The sequence below is a fragment of the Chelonia mydas genome, chromosome 3 (assembly GCF_015237465.2).
Source record: "Chelonia mydas isolate rCheMyd1 chromosome 3, rCheMyd1.pri.v2, whole genome shotgun sequence".
Taxonomy (NCBI): domain Eukaryota; kingdom Metazoa; phylum Chordata; order Testudines; family Cheloniidae; genus Chelonia; species Chelonia mydas.
In genome coordinates this window covers 133,546,061-133,567,421 of record NC_057851.1, presented here as the reverse complement: position 1 = coordinate 133,567,421, position 21,361 = coordinate 133,546,061, and the positions used below count along the sequence as shown (strand labels likewise).

Below are 21,361 nucleotides of genomic sequence, written 5' to 3'. Positions count from 1 at the left end.
GTAGGGGACTCAGAGGGGTCCAGATGCTGGGGGAATGGGGCTCAGTGGGGTGGGGATCTGGGTGTGGGTGGCTTCTTGTGATGGTGCAGGGGGAGTGGGACTCATTGTGGGGGGGTTCTGAATGTGGGGGGTGGGGATCAGTGGAAGAGTCTGGGTATGAGGCGTTCTGGATGCACAGGAGTTGGGTAGATAGGGCAGCAGCTCCCTGTACAAGGATCTCTCACCCTGCAGCTGAGGAGTGATGGGTGCAGGAAGTGGGGGGATGCGGGGGGGGGGGAGTTTGCAGAGCTTCCTGCAGCTCTGGGAGAAATATGAGGGAGGGTCTGACATGGCCCTGGATGCCATGCAGGGAAAGAGGAAGTCATATCCCCCCCAGCCCAGCCAGGACTAGCAGCTGAGCCCAGTGCAGGGTATGGAGCTGGATCTTCCCCAGTCCCACCCCTCCCCCGGCACCACTGTAATTTACCTCTTTGCCAGCTGCCCCGGACCCCCAAAACATACTGTTGGGGAGGGTTGCATGACTGCTCTTGTGACTTCCCCTTGCTTCCCCATCAAAAAGTAATTTTTCTTCAGAGAAGCAAAGAAGTCTGTGGGGGGGACATAAATTCTGTGCATGCACAGTGGTGCAGAATTCTCCCAGGAGTAATTGAGTCTTGGTAGATTGAAAATTTAACCAAAACTTTGACTACTGCCCTAACATGCTAAATTAAACCTATGACCCATTGCTTCTCCATGTAGTAACCGAAACAAAGGTGACACTTTCACAAACGTGAATGCTAAGAACCAATTTAGGATGGGGAGACGAGGAATAGGAGGAAGATGAGGTATACGTTTAAAAGTAATAATGGGAGTTTGGCAGAGTAGAGACAAAAGAAGTGGAACAAAAAGTCTGCTGCTTCCCACTAAAATTCCTCATGCATTTAAGAATATACACATTTATTCATATATCCCTGGAAAATCATGCAATAGCCTTCAAACAAAAAAATGAAATTCTCCAAGCTGGAGGGTGGAGTCAGTGATTGAGTTTCTGGTCTTTAGTCTCTCACACTGTCACACTCCCTTGCCCCTCTTCTCCTCTCCCCCTCCCTCCTTGTTTCACCCCATATATTTGTTTTATAGTGAAATAATATCTTCACTATTTTTCATGCAGTATTCTATTAGGATGAACATTAAAGTTACCTTTGAAAATCTGGACTTAGTGTGATTTTGGGTGCCTCAGTTTTTGGTACCCAAACTCAATACATAACTTCTGATTTCAGAAAGTGCTGGGCACCTAACCTCATCAGGTCTCTAACATGTCTCAAGGTGAGCATCCAAAATTGCTCATCATTATTATAAACTTAGCCTACAAGCTATGTGCTGTGAAGTTGGCCTTTGTCAATGTTAACCCTGAGGGACAGTTTATATCTTCAGGTTCATTCACCCAGACATAAAGCCAACATATGTATTTGACTTCTATTCTCAAGGTTTCCATCAAAAAACACCCTTGAATTTCTCCATTGTGGTCATAAACTGCCACTTAATGGATTTTGTTTTAAACTAACATTCTCAAGGGGCAAAGCCAGAGCTTCAAACAAATAATGACATGATGATGAACCATTCACACTGCAGAGTTTTGCACATGCCATCTGACTACAACATGAATTCAGGAGAGTCATTGACCGAGGAGCCTGCAAGGAAATAGTATTTGCTAAATGGTTATTGTGCACTGAGTACTGTTCATCTGAGGAAAAGCCACACAGGTACAGATTAATCAATTCTAAAGCCAGCAAGAACCATTGTGATAATCTAGTCTGACTTCCTGCATATCATAGGTCAGTAACACAGGTCCATAGAAACTACCTGTCAAAGGGATCATTTGCAGTCAGTAGATAGCCAAGAGTCTCTTCATGTAAATATACGATCTGGACTATGTATCAATATTTTGAAATAACAAATTGAGAAAGAAAAAATACATTTCTAAAGATTTGCACCACCTATTCAGGCTACAGAAACATGAGAATTACTTCCAAAGGGGCTAACACATTAGCTTCCAAATCATATTACAAAAGAAGTGTAACACATACTGGTTACACCTCCAGCCAAGGTCTTACCTGTACCCGCTGAACATCCTCTATGTATTGTTTCTGTGTTTCCAAGATAGTTGCTTCAAACTCTGGATTGAAAAGGAAATACAGATTCAGAACATTTTCAAGAGAAGTTTCATTCAACATGAACATAACATAAGAATGGCCATACTGGGTCAGACCAAAGGCCCATCTAGCCCATCTTCTGACAGTGGCCAATGCCAGGTGCCCCAGAGGGAATGAACAGAAGGACAGGTAATCATCAAGTGATCCATCACCTTTCACCCATTCCCAGCTTCTGGCAAACAGAAGCTAGGAACACCATCCCTGCCCATCCTGGCTAATAGCCACTGATGGACATATTCTCCATGAATTTATCAAGTTCTTTTTTGAACCCTGTTATAGTCTTGGCCTTCACAACATCCTCTGGCAAGGAGTTCCACAGGTTGAGTGTGCACTGTGTGAAGAAATACTTCCTTTTGTTTGTTTTTAAATCTGCTGCCTATTAATTTCATTTGGTGACCCCTAGTTCATGTGTTATGAGAAGGAGTAAACAACACTTCCTTATTTACTTTCTCATAGATTCATAGATACCAAGGTCAGAAGGGACCACTATGATCATCCAGTCCAACCCCCTGCACAACACAGGCCACAGAATCTCACCCACACCAATTATGAATTTATAGACCTCTATCATATTCCCCCCCCCGCCCAGTTGTCTCTTTTCCAAGTTGAAAAGTCCCAGCCGTATTAATCTCTCCTCAGATGGAAGCTGTTCCATACCCCTAATAATTTTCTATTACCTTTTCCAATTCCAATACATCTTTTTGAGGTGGGGTGACCATATCTGCACACAGTATTCAAGATGTGGGCATACCATGGATTTATATAGAGGCAATATGATATTTTGTGTCTTATTATCTATCCCTTTCTTAATGATTCCCAACATCGTTAGCTTTTTTGACTGCCACTGCACTTTGAGTGTAGATGGTGATTAATCTTTCAGAATACAAGTTAAAGGGACCTTAGCAGGGTGGATTTTTTCAAAAAATAAGAATTGTTTTTATTTTTAAATGAATTCAATAGTTTTTATACATAACCACATTCTTCCTCCTTTCAGGCTGTATAGCATTCACTAAGCCCCACCATTAGTTAAAGGGTATCATCTTAAATGGTTTATAAATAAACTTCACTGTCACTATCAAAAATTGATCTTTCCCTTTGTCAGAAATATTTACCAAGAGCATAGACAACCCTCCCATAGAATACCCCCCAGGAAGCTTAGGATGAATAAAACTCCCTGGAAAGCCCCCACACTTTGTTTTAACATATTATCCCATTAAGAGGTTGGCCTAGCCACCTGTGGAATAGCCAGCAGCTCTCCTCAAACTCTATAGATCCTAGGTGATCACAGGAGACCAGGGAAATCCCACACATACAGAAAACTTGTGTTTTTTGGTGACCTCTGCTCCACGCCTCTCAACACCCCGCCCCGAAAGTCTCCCCCACACATTCACTCTCACTTTCAGGCTTCCTTCATACAATATCATCTTGGAATCCCCCTTTTAAAAGGTGGGTCCTAAGTATTGGGGCAGCATGGAAAAGTTAAAGGTTAATGTGACCTGATACTACAGTAAATCCCCTCCCCCCCCCCCTTTACCATGGGGCTTGTGACAGTGGAGAGAAATATAATGGAACCTTCACTCCATCCCTGCCCGCAGGTTTCCCCATCCCTAGTGGCTCTGCAGGGTCTTGTACAGGGGAGAGAACAGTGCTGTGAAAGTGGTTGACCTGAGCTGCACTGAACCAGGGGGACCTCCACACCCAGGATTTCCCCCTAAAACCCGGACGTTGGAGAATGAATTGGATTGAGTTCCCTCTGGACAAAGAACCTGTCCTCCCATCCCAGAATTAATTCACCATCCAACACCACTGTAGGGAATTTGCAATAAAAAAAAGTTTCAGAAGTGTAATGCCATGTGCTACCTGCCAAACTGAAAAGTTAAAGCAGTAATCAGTTTTCACATCTAGAAGTAGCCACTGTCATGGTTTCTGCACTAAGAATCAGGAGAAAACCCAATGGGAACAATTACGAGCACTGCTTTGCTAATCTATGCCTTTAAAGCAAAAAGTCATTTTGTTCCAGTGTAATATAGCTTTAAATAGAACCACTGCTCACCAACAGTCATCACTGTGGCACTGAAAGAAAATATCAGAGAAATTAAGAACATTTCTGTTTCTTTTCCCTGGCAAATGAACATTAAAATATTATGCTAGTAAGAACTAGATTCTCTTTCTTATTTTAAAGACAGGGTAATCATTGATCATTAGCTTTTCAAGAGCTGCCTTTTAATAAAAACATTTAAGTCAAAGTTAAAATAGTGACTGTTGGTCAAGTCAAAAAAGTTAAAATGAAAACTCTGATTCTGGTAATATCATTTGTTTCAGTCAGAAACACATACTGTACATTCCAGCTTTGTTTATACGGCGCAGTATCTGATTGCATGCTGGACAAAAGAAATTACAGATTGTGCTGGCAAGGATGGATACATGCAGCAACCAGTGCACATACTGTACTTGAAAGCAATTTGCTGAATCTTTGGAGAGAATAATGAAGATTTTCTATTTTTATTTAATTGTTGATGACAAATGCTCTTGTGGTTAAAGTACAGGATTGTGAGTCAAAAGGTCTGGCTTGCATTTTCCACTTTCCAGACTTCATGTTTGACCTTAAGCAACCTCCCCGTACAACCACCTCAGTTTCCCATCGTGATATGTTAATATCTGCCTACTTGGCAGGGGTGTGGTCAGGGTTTGCTCATTTATATCTGTAAAATATTGTGACATGGTGCTATGAATAGTCGAAGTATACTCAACAATTTAGTCAGTCAGGTTCCACTTTGCTCCCAGCAAGGCAACCAAACTATTTCTTTGATTTGTGCATAAAGAATGGAGGAAACAAATCATTTTGACATCTCTCAGGAGCAGCACTGAACAGTGAGCCCACCTGTGGGCCATGACCATCGGTATGCTAGCTCCAAGACATGCTCTCCTCATACACCACCATGACAATTCACAAACTACAGTACCAGTGGTGGTTATGTTTCAAGGCTACCAGGTAAGTACTTAAAATCTGAAGCTTCTTTCCCTTCAAGAGCCATGGCATTTTTCTCCACAGTAGCATTAAATCTAATGGAACTGCTGTGGTGCAAAACATGGTTAATCTAAGATACTGTTGAAATGTCTCTCACTTGGACAATTTGAGTGTGTATAACATCACTCCAATTAGTGACTGGATTCACCACATAAATCAGTACGTGTCTGGGACTGGAGGAAGCAAATGCCATATTATGCCAAAATTGACTTTTAGCCAGCTCCACTCATTGGAGGAGAACTGGAGGAACTTTAGGACGCTAACTATGACTTGAACACATGTCTATAATGACCAGGGGAAAAAAAAAACAAGCAGAAAGGCATTGGCTTTTTTTGGTAGAAATTGTTACTGCCAGAGGGCAGAGTGCCAGTATGTCTAGAACAAGCAGCTGTCAGGCCTTTGCTCAAAAAACTCTCATGACAATCTCTTTATATAATATAGTCCTCTATAGTTTTCCCTATTAGTTTTTTGTTTGGTTGGTTTTGGTTTTGTGTTTTTGTTTTGTTTTTTTGTGAAAGCTCATTTAGGTGGTGATGGCAAAGGAACACCACAAAACCTAGAATTTTCAGATTTCCTTGTGGCCTTTGAATCTACTTTCAGATTTTAATATGGTACAGACTAAAATAATGAGCATGGAATCCGACCTTTGCCCACAAAAGGTTATGCTGTTGGCTGATCTCCTTCTAGTGATGGACAAAATAAGCATGGCCATTTTTTAGAGCTATCTGCAGCCTTTGATAACAGTGACCATGGGGTTTTGTTGACCTAACTACAGACCCTGGCAGAGCAGGTTCTACTCTTTGATCTTAAAAGAGATCCCAGAAGGTGGTATTTGGTAACTCGTCATCTACCCCTAGGGTTCTCTCTTGCATTCTCATGATGTTTCACAAAGTTTTCTTCTGTCATACCTCCTGAGGCTGCCAGGGGAGATAATGAGACGGCAGGTGCTGAAGATCCAATGTTATGCTTATAAAACACAGCTTTAAGTCTCTTTCATCAGTTAGATCTGTGCATTTCCCCAGTGCCTGGTTAAGTACAGATCCAGATTAGATGAAGATGATGTTACTGCTTGTTTGGGGATAGGGAAGTATCAAGTCTGCCCCATTATTAACCATGCTTCAGCAATGAGGTTTGCAAGCTAAGGATATTTGTGAATCCCTGCTTGACCTAGGGTGGCTTTAGTGACCAGAAATGCCCTTTTTCATCTGCTCTTGAAAATCATTGTGACCATTTTCCGAGGATGCAGATGTTCCTACCATCCTACATTAAATTATAGATGCACTTTTAAAAAATAAATTATAAACATATATCGATACCTTTATTATAATTTCTTCTGGGGGTTTCCCCAACACAAAAGGAGTAAACATACATTTCCTGACTCTCCTATGCATTTCTCCTTAAACTGATCTAGAGTTTTATTTATAATTTGCATTGCATTAGCCACTATTCCTTCAAATTTGTTAAAAATTTCATAATGTGATGCTATAAACCCTGCTGAGGTGCTAATTCTATGTTGTTTTATATTTCTCTTTGTTTTCCATATTTTTAAACATACACATAGTACCAGCACTTACCAATGGCACACACTATGTTTCAGTCCATGTATGTAGCATAAGAGTTTTCAACCACAAAACATTTTTCTGCTAAGTTATCAACAGCACTTGGATTCTGGCTGGTCCTTAACCTATGCACTACCCTGTTATCTAGCAGTATGTCTAAACTACAATTAGACTGCTGCCGCTGGACTGTGCCAGCTGATTTGGGCTCAGGCTAAGGGGCTGTTTAATTGAGGTGTCGTAGATATTCAGGCTCAGGCTGGAACCCAGGCTCAAGGACTCACCCCTTAGCCTGAGCACCGCAAGCCTGAGTCAGCTAGCACAGGCCAGCTTGGGTTTTTAATTGTAGTGTAGACCTGCCCTAATGAGCTAAGGTTAATGTTCTTAGGTTTGCTGGAGTCCGGACATTCTCAATAGCTTCTCCCACTGGTCTGAGAAAGTCCAAGTCATTTGACTTTCAAAGCAAACTGCAGGCCTCTTCTCTTAGATTTTAAGATCAGCATTTAAGAATGTGTTCCCTCTCTGGCTTCAGAAGTCACATGCACCTCTTATATACGCAATTTTGGTACAAATCTCAGGTAGACTTATTTTTAAGACTTCATTATTCACTTAACATTACTCACCTTCACTGTCCTCTACAAAGTAGGCATGTAAAAAAATATTACATTTTATGTGCAGAAATTACTTCCATTGGACATTAATTACAACAATAACCAAACTCCCTCATTTTTTTCTGACTGGCAAACAAATTAAAGCCATTTAGACAGAAATGTTTAAACTCTTTTTAAAAGGTGCTAACAGTTTGAATAAACTTTCCAAAAAAAGGGTTTGAGAGTCTATGGGTAGGAGCAAACGCAGAAGCAAATTAATTAAATTAATCTTTTTTAGGCAAATAAACAGAATTTTCAAAAAGGAAGTGGAAAAATACAGAATCTAAGCAAGCAGTATTCTTAAATTAAACTAAACTGCTTTTTGTTCTGTTTTGCTGGTATTCCAAATTAATAGATCTTCAAAATTCTTATACTTCTAAGTATCCTGATTTAACCAAAGTCACTGTTTTTCCTTGGATAACCAGTATAATACTTAGTTGTGATAAATCTCTGCTAACCTCAGTTACCGTGTCCACCAGAGTTGTGAACTTGTTCTTGTTAAAGCAATTTAAATAAAGAAAGATTTAAAGCTCAATAAACAGAATGCTATATAGTGGGGGAGGGGGAGGTGGAAGAGGGGACTTTTTTAAGCAACTGAAATTAAGAGAATTAAGGCTGACTTATTTTTGTGAGAATATACATAATCTGGATTAGTAAAGCAAAAAAATCTGATACTCAAGGCTTCAAAGTTTTGGCTATGTCAGGAAGGCAGGTTTTGTTTACTTGTAAAACTATATCAACTAGATTGCTTATACTGCAGTGGACATTTTGGAAGTAAATTATGGGACAATGCAGTGTTCATATTGTAACCTCAGTTCTTTTGCTTTTTAACTCCAAAGAGGCTTTGGATACAGTCACACACACACCAGCCAAATCTCCATTTGTGTCAACAGACACAAGGTTCTGACCCTTACAGGCACTGAGTTCAGCTACCAGGTCTAGCAGCACCTTTGCTGAGGCCTCGGCACCACCCAGTGGCCCCTCAAGACAATTTGCCACCATCAGCATATCTTCAGTGCCTTCCCCTTCCTATAACAGAGCAAAGGTGCTCATCCAGAGGGTGCACTCCCCGAGGGTGACTTTCTGGGGTGGCGTGGTGAGCTTTCTGATGGTTTGGTGGTCATGATAGAAGGGGGGGGAGCGCAAGTGCCAGCTCACTCACTCAGGTTTAGCCCAGCCATACCTCTGTCATGATGAGGGGTCACTAAGCCAAATTTGAGTGAATGGCATTGCAACCTGACCCAGTGGGGTCTCAGCACCACTCAGGTTTGGCCCTGTCGCCTTAGGCAGATGCCTAGTTTGCCTATAATTAGAACAGTCCCTGGCACCACTATTTTCTAGTCTCCAACACTACAACACACAAAACTTCAGGCCATATCTATACTACACACTCCTCGTACCACAGCTATGTCAGTCAGGGATGTGATAAGGTGTGATTCTTGACTAACAAACCAGTACTGGCAAAAGCCCCTTGTGTAGACACAGTTATACTGGCAAAACTGCATTTTTACTGGTGTCGCTTATTTTACTCAGGGCGGAGCAGGGATGGAATAAATGATGTCAGCAAAAAATGTAGTTTTTCCAGTATAAGCTACATCCACACTAAAAGTGCTTTGCCAGTAGAGTATACAGATATTCCTGTACCGGCAGAACACTCCTAGTGTAGACACAGCCTAATTCTCAGACCATTCTTAGGAAGGCCCAGAGTGAGGCAAGTTTGATATCAACCACACCCAGAGCCTAGCAGCAGTGCTAGGAAATCTGTTGAAATAATGACAAATTCCTTATTTGCTGAGGAAAGGCAGAAGGAGTGGTGGGAAAAGGAAGTTGTAAATAGTGAGTGGCTTGCCATATAGCCCATAGGCATGAATGTAGCCTCAAAATGTAGAGAGCTCTTGAATGTTAATTCAAAACTAAGCCTCCCTGAACCTCTGATATTTGTCTGTCGTCAAGACTTCTAACCAAAAGCAGACTTGAAATTCTTTTCAGTGGTAATCTAGTTTTTTCTAGCCTACAAAACAAGAGATTGTTCATTATTCATTTAAACAAATGCTGTTAGACAATTAGAAAGAATAATGAATTCACTCAGACAAGATAATAAAAAAGTAAACAGACTGGTGAAGTAACTCAACAACTTCTGAAATGCACCAAACTAAAACAAGTCCCCCACATTTGTTTCTTATATCCATTTGCTTGTTCCCTTTGCCAACACAGGGGTTGTGCTGAGCACATATGTGGGACAGCATGTGCCTTTTGCCACTCTAATAACCTAAAAATAGCACTGATAAGTTTCAAAGGGAGTCCATATCCAGCAGAAAGGAAGATTGCTCCACATCATCGCTATGAGAAGCTGTAAACTGCAGAAGAACAAAGGACGAAGCATGGCAAAGTGCATTATTGTTTGCTGTATGTACAACATAGTCAGTGACCACCTTAGTGTTTAACAAATCAATACATACTTTCACAAAATATTTCAGTCAAATTCATGCAAGTTAACAACACTTCTACCTTGCATACAGGATCTTTAGAAACAGGTGCAGACATTAGGCTCCAAAGTCCATATTTAGGCACCTAAATAAGGGCTCTGATTTTCAATAATGCTGAAAATAACACACAACAGCTCCCTCTGAAATCAATGGGAAGTGTTGGATCTTGTTTGTGTCTCCAAGCCATCCATACCTGCTTCCATATGTTTGAGTTTTTGCTCCTCGTCGGGAGGCTTGGGTGGTGGCCACACGGATGGAATTCTCCTTGGAAGCCTCCCTTCGATGTAATCCGATGAATGTGTGGGTTGGCTAACTGCAGCCCAAGTATAAAGCTGGTCTTGCTGTGGTTATTCAAAAGAAAGGTGAGAAGTTCATTGTATGAAAAAGACAATTGAAACAAGTTCAGAAACATCAAAGCTTTCATTTCCAACATAAATAGTTCATTATCCAGTCCTACATCAATATAGGCAACTTGTTTTTTTACACTCTTCACCTCATGATGAAGCCTTGGCCTCCATTTTTTTTAAAAGGTGAATTTAGTAGCTGTGCAAGGAGCTGTACTGACAGCCATGGAAAATGTCATCTTCTGTTTATCCACAGAACAAGTAACATCACGGGCAGCAGCAGCCAGAGCTGGGGTTAGCATTTTTTCAGTGCACATAAGAAAAAAAATTTTGCTGCTCCCCATTCCCAGGGACATAATCAACTCATGATCACCCCTCTATATGCAGGGTGAGCCTTGGGATTTTGGAGAGGAAGAAGAATCTTTGCCATACGACCTATATTTAAATTAATCATTTTGCAGAAGAGCACCCCAAGGATAGTAAGGGGTGTATTTGTTGGCAAAAGGACAGGACAGGCAGGTTCCCACAAGATTTCCAATCCCCACAGGACTTCTTGGTAGGCTTGAGGTCTCATGAGATTTGACCCGTGATTTGAAGCCATAATACCTCATGGGATTTGGCCCAAGATTTGGAGCCATGATAAGAGCCATGCGCTCAGAGCCACTTCTTGTTTTCTGGTTTACAGAAGTCAACTCAACCTCAGTCACTGTCAGCTGGGCTAGTTACCGTTTGGGGGCTGGGAAGGCATTTTTTCCCCATGCCACCAGCTTGCTCAAACCTGGGTGTGTTTTTCTGCATTCCCTCACAGCACAACCTAGAGGTTGGAGATTGGGCAACTGGAGGGCTAGAATTCTCCCCCTCCCAGAGGTCACAATTTAGACCTACATAAGAGTCCTTTAGTTGTCACAACTTTTGGCAAGTGCCTGCTGCAGAAACTCACTGATTTACGCTCCAGATCCAAAAAGATAACATAATGGGTAACCCAAGGGCATCCTCTTATGAGACTGGGGCATAGTGGCTAAACCCCTGGTAAGAAGCGTGAACTGGGGGCCGGGGCACTACCCCAGAGGGTCTGCCCCACCAATGCACTTCATGGCAGTGCTGGCTGGGGGCTGAGGTCCCCTCTCATCTCAACTCCTGAAATGGGAATGGATGCTAGCAGGCAAGTGGAGGCACCCAGAGAACCTCCCACCCCAGTGTGATGATTTGCTCCCCCGGAAGTAGTATAAGAATTGGCAAAGGATCAATTTGGTGTGCACGACTGCGCTTGGCTGTCCCCCGACAGGAACCCTACATATAATTTGACTAAGAAAGTTGCAGCCTGGTTAACATCCATACCACATGTCCTAGCCTTCTTCCATGTACCAAGCATGCCAAAACACGTTTTTGTTGAGGGGAGGAGAATGGGAGAAACTGTAATTCTCCCTGGCTTACTTCAGCAAAAATGGAGACCCTGCTATGTGTCCCTTTCAACCCCAGTGACCTGTTTCCTCACTGATATTTCCAAGGCTGTCTTTACAGGAAAAGGGATTAAAAAATTACTTTTGTTTTTAGAATGAAAACAGATATTCTCCCTTCTAGGGAGACTCATAGGTAGCACATATCTATCTCTCAGAGAGGATAAACTCATGAGTGGCTATCAACTGCTCAGACTGTGCAGTGAGGAAGGGGAGGAAGTCAGTATCTAAATGGATCATCACTGAATATTAATGGTGTATCTGACAATGTCACTGTTCTGGCCAAGGAACTGATCTGGAAAAGTCCAACATACTGAAGCATAAAACTGAAAACCCTCACCTTAATCTACGGGATAAAGACCTCTGGTCATCAGTGTTTACCAGTGGTTCTCAATCAGGGGTATGATACCCCTGGGGGTAGTCAGAGGTCTTCCAGGGGGTACATAAACTCATTTAGATATTTACCGAGTTTTACAACTGGTTACAGAAAAAGATAGCGAAGTCAGTACAAACTAAAATTTCAGAGAGAATGACTTGTTTATATAGCCCTATATAATGTACACTGAAATGTAAGCACAATATTGATATTCCATTTTTTATTTTATAATTATATGTTAAAATTAGAAAGTAAGCAATTTTTCAGTAATAGTGTGCTGTGACAATTCTGTATTTTTATGTCTGTTTTTGTAAGCAAGTAATTTTTAAGTGAGGTGAAACTTGGGAGTATCCAAGACAAATCAGATTCCTGAAAGGGGTACAGTAGTCTGGAAAGGTTGAGAGCCACTGCTGTACACCATTTGTGAATGTTTTCTTACCAGTCTTCACTTATTACACTAAGTGACACAACTCATGTTTTTGTTGTGTGCCGCACTACTAAATTTTTAATGGTTTGTTCTACCAAGTTGCTCTGATAAATCTAGCTATATGTCCAGGGTGATAAACACGCAGCATAACATTTAGAGATTTCTCTACAGTTCATCATAACCACCAATTAATTTAAAAAAATGAATGCAGAAAAAATGATCAAACTCCTACGTATTGTTTACGGGATCATTCGGTATGCGTGTGCCTAAAAAACCCCCCCAACAAGCGGACCAAAGCACAAAGATGGGATCTTATTACACTGTGACAGCATCAGAAAACAAGTGGATCAGCATAAAGAGTAAGGGTGCTCCAGACTAGTGAGGGTGAAGTAAAGAAAGATAAATGTATTAGTCCTCCCCCAAAAGGGAAAGAAAACAAACACACACATCAAACCTCTAAATAAATGTATAAGCATCTTAGCCCAAAGTCATAACAGACACACAAGCCATCTGTGAGCTCTAGGCTTCCTCTATTTCCTGATCCTGTTTCCTGTGTCTCAGGGTCTCAATTGCTAACTTATTGCACCTGTGGATCCAGCAGGGCTTGGCTAATCTGGCTCTTTCTATCATTAGTACCCCAGCAACCACCAATATTATCTTTTGCACAGGAGTGTACATTTGGGGTTTTTTTTGTTTGTTAGTTTATTGTCCTTCTCCTAGTTTTCTAGGTGGGAATAAATGCTGCAGTGACCAACAAGAAGAAAAAGAAAAAGAAAGAATTTACCACCGTACACCTTTCATCCATAAGGCATTCTCTCTCACCACACAAAACAAGGAAACCCAGAAGGGGAAACAGAACCAAATCCCAAAGGAGGGGTGGGGGGAATAATCCACCAAAGAAACAAGCCATCCTGTTACAGAGAAGAACTAAACAACGGGCTCAGTTAGCCAGGCCAAACACTGCTACTCTAGGTAGCACAAGAATTATAGTTTAAGCAAAGTTAGGGCAGAGGCTTAGTCCTTCTGAAAAGTTTTCCCCAGCTGTACAAACCAACAGTAGGCTTGCATTGGCTCTGACTGGGGAAGTTAGGTGGACAAAGCTTAAGATTGCAGCCCAGGAGTATAGTAGAGGGTGGGCAAATAGACTGCACTTAATAGGGTAAATTTCATACTACAAAAGTAATAATGGAAACAAAAAAAAGTACTCCTTATGATTACCATTATTACAGATAGCATCCTTGCAAGGATACGCTAACCTGTGAACTTTCATAGGGTTTCTTCTCTCTCTCTGGGTACTTACATTCAAAGATAATTCCTGCTCTACCTTGTCTAGTCTGCACTTGATGTCTTTTAAAAGTACAACTGATAAGCGCTCTTACCATGACGAAACTTTGAATTTACGCAGACTCTCCACTTCTTGCTGCTCAAAAGCAGCTACATGCACAGACTTCCATGGGGGAAAAGGGGAACGACCATAACCCACTTTTTAAAGCGTGTTAGCCTTCATTTACTCCCCAACCTCATTTCTGTGGGACACATTGTAAGGTAACCACTGTCACAGCCTGGTTTGCTCCATTTAATGGCAAGAATAGGATCCCTGCTCCGACATATCGTTCCACATCACTTTTGACTGCTTCTTTAGAACTGCAGAACGCTCATACAGGGGTGAGGCAAATTCTCTCTGCAGAATCTGAAGATATCTTTTCAGTGTCCAATCAATAGACTTTTGAGTGTCTATTACTATTTATAGATGCTGTTCAGAATTTATCCAAGTACTTTCAGATTTGTAAATCTCTCTCCAGTCATACAACGCCGTTATTTCTGCCTTTTTTTCAGCAGTCCTTCACCTCCATTTGAACTGATTATGTTACAACTGTAAAATCTTCATGTTTTCCCTCAACTGCCTGAACACAAATATGACCTCCAAGCAGACCACTGAATATACTGGTGACTTTTGTATGTTTCTTTTTCTGACGCAGATAGGGATTCATCTTATGAATTAATAAGTAGCTACTGAAGGTATTATATTAGGGAAACACATTAATCTGCACAGCAACCAGTCACTTATTGCCGTAGATTGCATTTTCTGTAGACGATCAAATACACAGATACACAAAGGGTCCAGGACCGGGATCCACTGTCTGAATGGTTAAAAGACATACATGCTGCGGATGTGTAACTGAAATCAATTTACACAGGTCTGTATGAACTGGTCACAAAAAGCCTAAGTCAGCAGTAGGAGCCTACCAAAACAAAAAAAAAACAAAAAACAAAAAAAGACAAATCTGAACAGATATGACAACTGGCTGCATTTGGATATCACTGAGGAAAAACAAAACATTAAGGGCTGCATTTTGTGTGGTGGGATGAGAAGGGAGGGAGGGAGTTGCCACTGTTCATCAAACCCCACCACAACCTCCAAGAGGGAGGCACAATGACAGTAATTCTGACCACACCTACACCACTGTGAACCAGGACGAACTCCACTGAAGGCAAGAGACTTCTGTCAGTTTTCAGACTGGAAGCAGGCCCAATTCCTCCAGAGATTCCAAGGCCAGAAGGGACCACTGTGATCATCTAGTCTGACCTCCTTTTTAACCTGTTTAGCCATAGGTCTGATCAATCATGGCTAGGGCATAGAACTTTCCCAAAATTCACATAGGGAGCCCAGGGCTACCTCTGAATCCCCAAGGATCATTGCACAACAACTAAGATTGTGTGCAAAGTTCCCGGAACAGAGAAGGAGCAAGAGGGCTGAAGGTGGGTGCAAATGCTCTCTGTGAAATGAATCTTAGGGACTCCTGGCACACAGACTGTTACGGGGCAGGTAAGATTTTAGTTCCAGAAATAAGAGCCAGAGTACATTAGAATGCTCTAATCAGCTGAAGAGAGCCATCTTTATTTTAATAGATGCTTAACATGAAGAAATCAATATCGCCAAGTAAATCGGAAAATAAACCTCTCCTTAAAAATAAGTTACCAACAAAACTATGAATTCCTTTTATCCCCATGCTAAAACTAGAGCAGCAATTAAACATGGCTATCTGATCTGTGCCAAGCTTCAGTCCTAGTAGTGGACACAGATATTTTAGGAACAGCATATCAGTAATGATACTATACTTATGGCTGAGATGGCATTTCAGTTTTCCAGGTTGGACTCAGGAACAGAAGGGATTCCCTTTTCTTTAGAAAGTTGAAAAAAGTTAGTCAGCTTTTGGAAAGCCTGAGCATGGGGTGAAAAAAAAATCACGAAGAAAACTGTACAGATGTTTCTGCACTGTGGTAACTCAGAAATGTCTTCACCCTGTGCCACAAATCTAGTCAGGCTCCCCTGCTGGCCAACCAGCAGATTGCTGTAAAGGGAATCCCAGCCTCTGAGTTCCAGGATATTTTAAAAAGAAAAGAAGTACTTGTGGCACCTTAGAGACTGACACGGCTGCTACTCTGAAACCAGGATATTTTAAGCTTCCTTGGGTCTCAGCAAGCATTAGCACTGTTTCCTCCCTTGCTCGCTCTGGCACATTTCCTGGACACCAACTCTCAGTCTGCTATCCCTTCACAGAAATGGAGTCCCTCAGCGCACCTGGCCCAGGCCAGCAGCAGTGATTCCCAAGATACTCCAGTAGCTTCAACAGACTTTCTCCCAAAACTCCACCCAAAGGTGTGAGCCTTCTGGTTTCCCTCTAACATAGTAGGCATTGCATACAACACTAACATATTAATGCCCTCTACATGAATCACACAAGAATTACAGAGATACATACAAAAATAATAAACCCTACATACTTTCCCCCCTCATTTTAGCTCACACTTCTCTTGGGGGACCATCTGTGTTCAAGAAGCCACCACCCACCCCTCATTCATATGGATCATGCAGCAGCGTCTCTCATCTTCAGCTGGTGAAAAATAGTGAAAAAGAACAAATAGAACAGCTCCTGTCTTTTTTAACCTTCCAGTGTGCTCTGTCATGTGACTCTCTGATCAGCCTCAACAGATGACTACAGAGTCCTACCAGGAAACTTCATTGCCAGGCAACCGCTCCCCTAACAAACCATTTAATGCAACAACCCCCTGTTCTTATCTCTTTGCCACCCACCTTTGAAATTCCACAAGGAGGCAAACAGACACTAGAGAAGGCAAAGTGCTACACAGTCCAAATGGAGTTTGCAGTTTGGGGAAGACAGAAAGCTCATAATCTCACTCACAGTTCATGAACTGCACAGACAGATTCCCCAAATCATCACACCCACCCAGGGGATTAGGTGACCTGCCTTAAAACCACTGCTTTCGAAAACCTTAAGGAAGGCCCTACATCCAACTCCAGCCACCAGCTGGATAGAAGATATTGCACCACGCTATGAGTATCACCAATCTATGCTGGGCTCCTGGGAAAGTGCTCGACTGAGAGGCACTGCACTGAATGCCAGCCATAGGTACGATCAGTCACTGTAAAGGGGTGGAGAAGAGGACTGGCCTGCACCCCAACCACCGCCTTGGAAATTCTGCCTGTCTAGCACTTGGAAACTAAGATTCAACATATGAATCCTGTAAGATATCTTCAGAAAAGCAAAGTTACAGGAAACCATTTTCTTTTCTTGTACTGTAGCCCTTTTCCCAATAATGGAGCTTTCAAACAAAACAAAACAAACAAACAGCCTAGCCCTTTCCTATATGATAAATAGAAAAGGAGTACTTGCGGCACCTTAGAGACTAACCAATTTATCTGAGCATAAGCTTTCGTGAGCTATAGCTCACTTCACTGGATGCATTCCGATGATATGATAAATGTGACCACATACAGTACCTCAGTTACTGATAAAAATCTTGCTGATCTTTTCAATTACTCCTTTTACAGAAATTGCTGCTGTTCCAATTATCAAGATTATAAGGATAAACAAAACAAAACATCAAAACTGGGCTGCAAGGCCAGTGGAGGTAGGCCAGGTTTGTGAATACAAAAAAAGGGGTGGAGCACAGTGGGAATACTGCCGCCCTTTGATCATCTAGCTGGTCCCAATTTATGACTATTAGGGTTAAGGTATAGTGCTGCTTTTCACAGGAAAGACTTAGGAGATCAATAACCAGGCAGCTGAGAAGGAAGAGGAGCTACGAAAGCTTTAATTGATCTCAACTGAAGTTACATGGTTAAAATATTGTAAACACTGATTGAGGACAAACTGGTTTTGTATGTTACAGGGCAAAATCCTAGCCCAAACCTTTAAGGTTCAGATATTGTTTTAAAAATATCTTTATTATTCACTAGTGACAAATATTGTTATAGCAGGAGTCACCAGATGGCGATGTTACACATTCTTACATTTTCTATGTCTTAGCAGGTGAGCAGTATACAGTCCTTGAAGAAATGTTGTTAGCTGTGTTATACAGTTACTTTTGGGAGAGCTGTTGCAAGCTCTGTACAAAAGAAAGTCAGTTCTTGGGGCAGAGTTGCTTCCTGAGAACTGAGCATTGGTGTTTTGGCTAAGACTCTTCAGAAAATGACTGGTATATACGGCATAAATAAAACAAGTTACATGGAGAAAACACCCAGAGACTCTGTCAGTGATTTCGTCTCCAACAGGAGTGTCATAAATATAAAGTGAAGGGTAGTCACCTTTAAAATCCCTCCTGGCCAGAGGAAAAATCCTTTCACCTGTAAAGGGTTAAGAGGCTAAAGGTAACCTCGCTGGCACCTGACCAAAATGACCAGTGAGGAGACAAGATACTTTCAAAAGCTGGGAGGAGGGAGAAAAACAAAGGGTCTGTGTCTGTCTGTGTGATGCTTTTGCCGGGGACAGAACAGGAATGGAGTCTTAGAACTTAGTAGGTAATCTAGCTAGATATGTGTTAGATTATGATTTCTTTAAATGGCTGAGAAAATAGCTGTGCTGAATAGAATGAATATTCCTGTCTGTGTGTCCTTTTTGTAACTTAAGGTTTTGCCTAGAGGGATTCTCTATGTTTTGAATCTAACTACCCTGTAAGGTATTCACCATACTGATTTTACAGAGGTGATTCTTTTTTACTTCTATTAAAAGTCTTCTTGTAAGGAAACTGAATGCTTTTTTATTGTTCTAAGATCCAAGGGTTTGGGTCTGTGGTCACTTATGCAAATTGGTGAGGATTTTTACCAAACCTTCCCCAGGAAGTGGGGTGCAAGGGTTGGGAGGATTTTGGGGGGGAAAGACGTTTCCAAACAACGTTTTCTCAGGAACCCAGATAAAGTTTGGTGGTGGCAATGGAAGTCCAAGGGCAAAGGGTAAAATAGTTTGTACCCTGGGGAAGTTTTAACCTAAGCTGGTAAAAGTAAGCTTAGGAGGTTTTCATGCAGGTCCCCACATCTGTACCCTAGAGTTCAGAGTAGGGAAGGAACCTTGACAGGAGACTGACCTGTAAATCCCCAACATCTGCTACCTCTCAGCAGACAAACAGATTTTTTTAAAATAAAACTCCAGTCCAGCTGTGGCTATGCAGATAACAGAAGAAATGTTATTCTTATGCAGTTTTCTATTATTGTGGTTAACCAAATATATTGCTCTGTGAGCCTGGATGCCTATGTTTTCAGGAAGCTCTCTCTCAAGTCAGCCTTCTATGGCGCCAAAACATCAAACACAAAAAAGGGGCATTTCCTGTCCCAACATCTCAAACACATCTGTCTACATATAGAGACTCAGTGTAGAAAGTTAGCAGTCTACCACCTGGGGTAGGAAAAATGAATCCTAGAAAAAGTAACTATACTTCTTCCCATTTTAAAATATGCTGAAGTCCTACCAAGGAAGCCATAGTTAGAAAACAGTCTCAGCAGAACTTGAAGAAAGCACTGACAGATGTGAACCAAGCTAATGCTTCAAAAATGCCACAGAATTAAAACAGAGCTGACAGAGGCACCATGCAGAGACAACAAGATCTTGAAATAAGATCACAGCTTATCACCGAGAAGATTTTAAATGATGTTAATTGCAAACCAAAATAGTTGCAGAGCCATAAACTACCTAAAATGAAAAAAAGTTTGTTTAATCATTTGCAATTACCCTGCAGAGACCCTCCAGCCTCAATCTCAGTCTAAAAACACATATACAAAGAGTGTTAAAAAGCAAAAATTAAACAATGGCCTGAGCAATTTTGAAGTAGAAAGAATTCAAATCTTTAAATACCATGTCCAAAGAATCAGATGACTGCTTGGAGTGGCTTCCAAGAAAGGAGAAAAACAACTCTTGGGGGGGGGGGAGGGGAGGAGAGGAAGGGGGACAAGGGGAAGAGTCCCTAACTCAATACCATATTGTATGAATTAGCCAAGCAGGCATCATTAAGGACTGGATATTTACGACTTACAATAGTTAAATTCACCACATTGCGTTTACACTATTTCCCATTCTAAATACAGGGAATACTTCAAATAGCATGATAAAGTTAAATACAGTGGTCTGGTGTGGATAGCAAATTGGCAGATCTTTTTATAAGCATCTGAAACACCTTAGTTTTAAAGTACAACAAATTTAGTAAATACACTGTTGGAACCTGCTGATGGCCCCACAGAGACTGCTATTTTTATGGCTCTCGAAACAAGTAGCTAATACACTCTAACTAATATAGAGGAACTCACCGGGAGTTGAGATTTTACTAACCATTAGGACATGCAGCCATAGCTAACAGGTTACTGCTAAACAGGTTTCAACAGGTATCAACCTGCCAAAGATGAACTGCTTAGCCAGCTGAACCTTACTACTATAATAGGATAATGTAATGGGGTAATGTGCTAAAAAGCTTAGAAACACTGCTCAATAATCTTATTACTATAGTACAAGAAAATATACCTTAGTAATTAAGGGCTGGCATATAGATCTCTTTCAAGTGTTCAATATACTTATCCTAAATGCCAATAAAAAAAGAACATAAAAGTATCAGCATATCTAAATAATTAGAACACTTTGGACCAAAGAGTTCTTTTAAATGTTTCCTTTTTAAAGTTTCACAATAATTGGTTACTGAGTGAATATTGTTTGTATGGATTTCTCCAACCAGTCTTTGCTATACATCGTATGTTAATTTGTATATTGTTGTACTGCTTTCAAATACAATTTTTAAGAAGATATGAAACCACGCTGAGAACTAAAGACAACAAAATTATGTCATGGCCAACAAGAATGTATGGCCTCTAAGAGCCAATTAACTTCATCTCTAAGAGAGAACCAGTAGTTTTGGAAATTTCAACTTATTGCATCATTTTGCAGCTTCTGTTTTAATACATTAACTCACCTTTTTATTATTTTTGGCAGATCTGGTAGCGAGACCTGTAGTTAAAGTTATCTGATGCCATCTGTTTTCAGTTGCTCATAACTTTTTCCGAATTAAAACCTTTGGGCTTGCAATTTTCCATGCCAGATGTTTGCTTCAGTGTGGGGGGCTTGGGGAGAGGAAGTATCAACTAAAATAATCTGGCTTTTTCCAAGAACCAGATTAGGTAAAAATGTTGGTTTTCCCCATGTTACATTCTTACACCAATTTCACTGAGAAGCTCAAGACCCTCCATCCTTTGTAGCTGAAATTTGAAATTTGACAAGAGGGTCATCCCTGTGGCCACGGTATAAGCCTCTGAAAATTACAGATCATATACTCAATAGAAGCTTGTTTGAAGCTAGCAGCTAAATTCTCTGAACATTCTGTCTGCACTGAGCATGGTTCACCCCACACAACTATGTGCAGACCCGAGTTAGTACATACCATCCCCATGGATCAACTGAGCAGGCACCACCACAGGGCTAAAAGAGCAGAGCAGAACTTTTCCTGCCTCCCCTGATATCCAAGGGCCACTGTGAGATCAGGCACAGAAATGATCAGAGACTCCTGT

General features: G+C 41.3%; 1 protein-coding gene across 3 annotated transcripts in view; it reads right to left on the bottom strand.

The window, feature by feature from the left end:
- The window catches only part of FMN2 (formin 2), a 248,618-nt gene that overhangs the window by 171,087 nt on the left and 56,170 nt on the right, over positions 1–21,361 (bottom strand). For 2 of the 3 annotated variants that reach the window (XM_043543314.1, XM_037895302.2), the window contains exons 4-5: positions 10,106–10,253; positions 2,094–2,155 (exon numbers count right to left, since the gene is read on the bottom strand). In XM_043543314.1, coding sequence (XP_043399249.1) covers positions 2,094–2,155; positions 10,106–10,253 — 210 coding nt within the window. Of the gene's footprint in view, positions 1–2,093; positions 2,156–7,399; positions 7,412–10,105; positions 10,254–21,361 lie in introns of all 3 variants that reach the window. The other variant, XM_037895301.2, reaches the window with a different exon arrangement.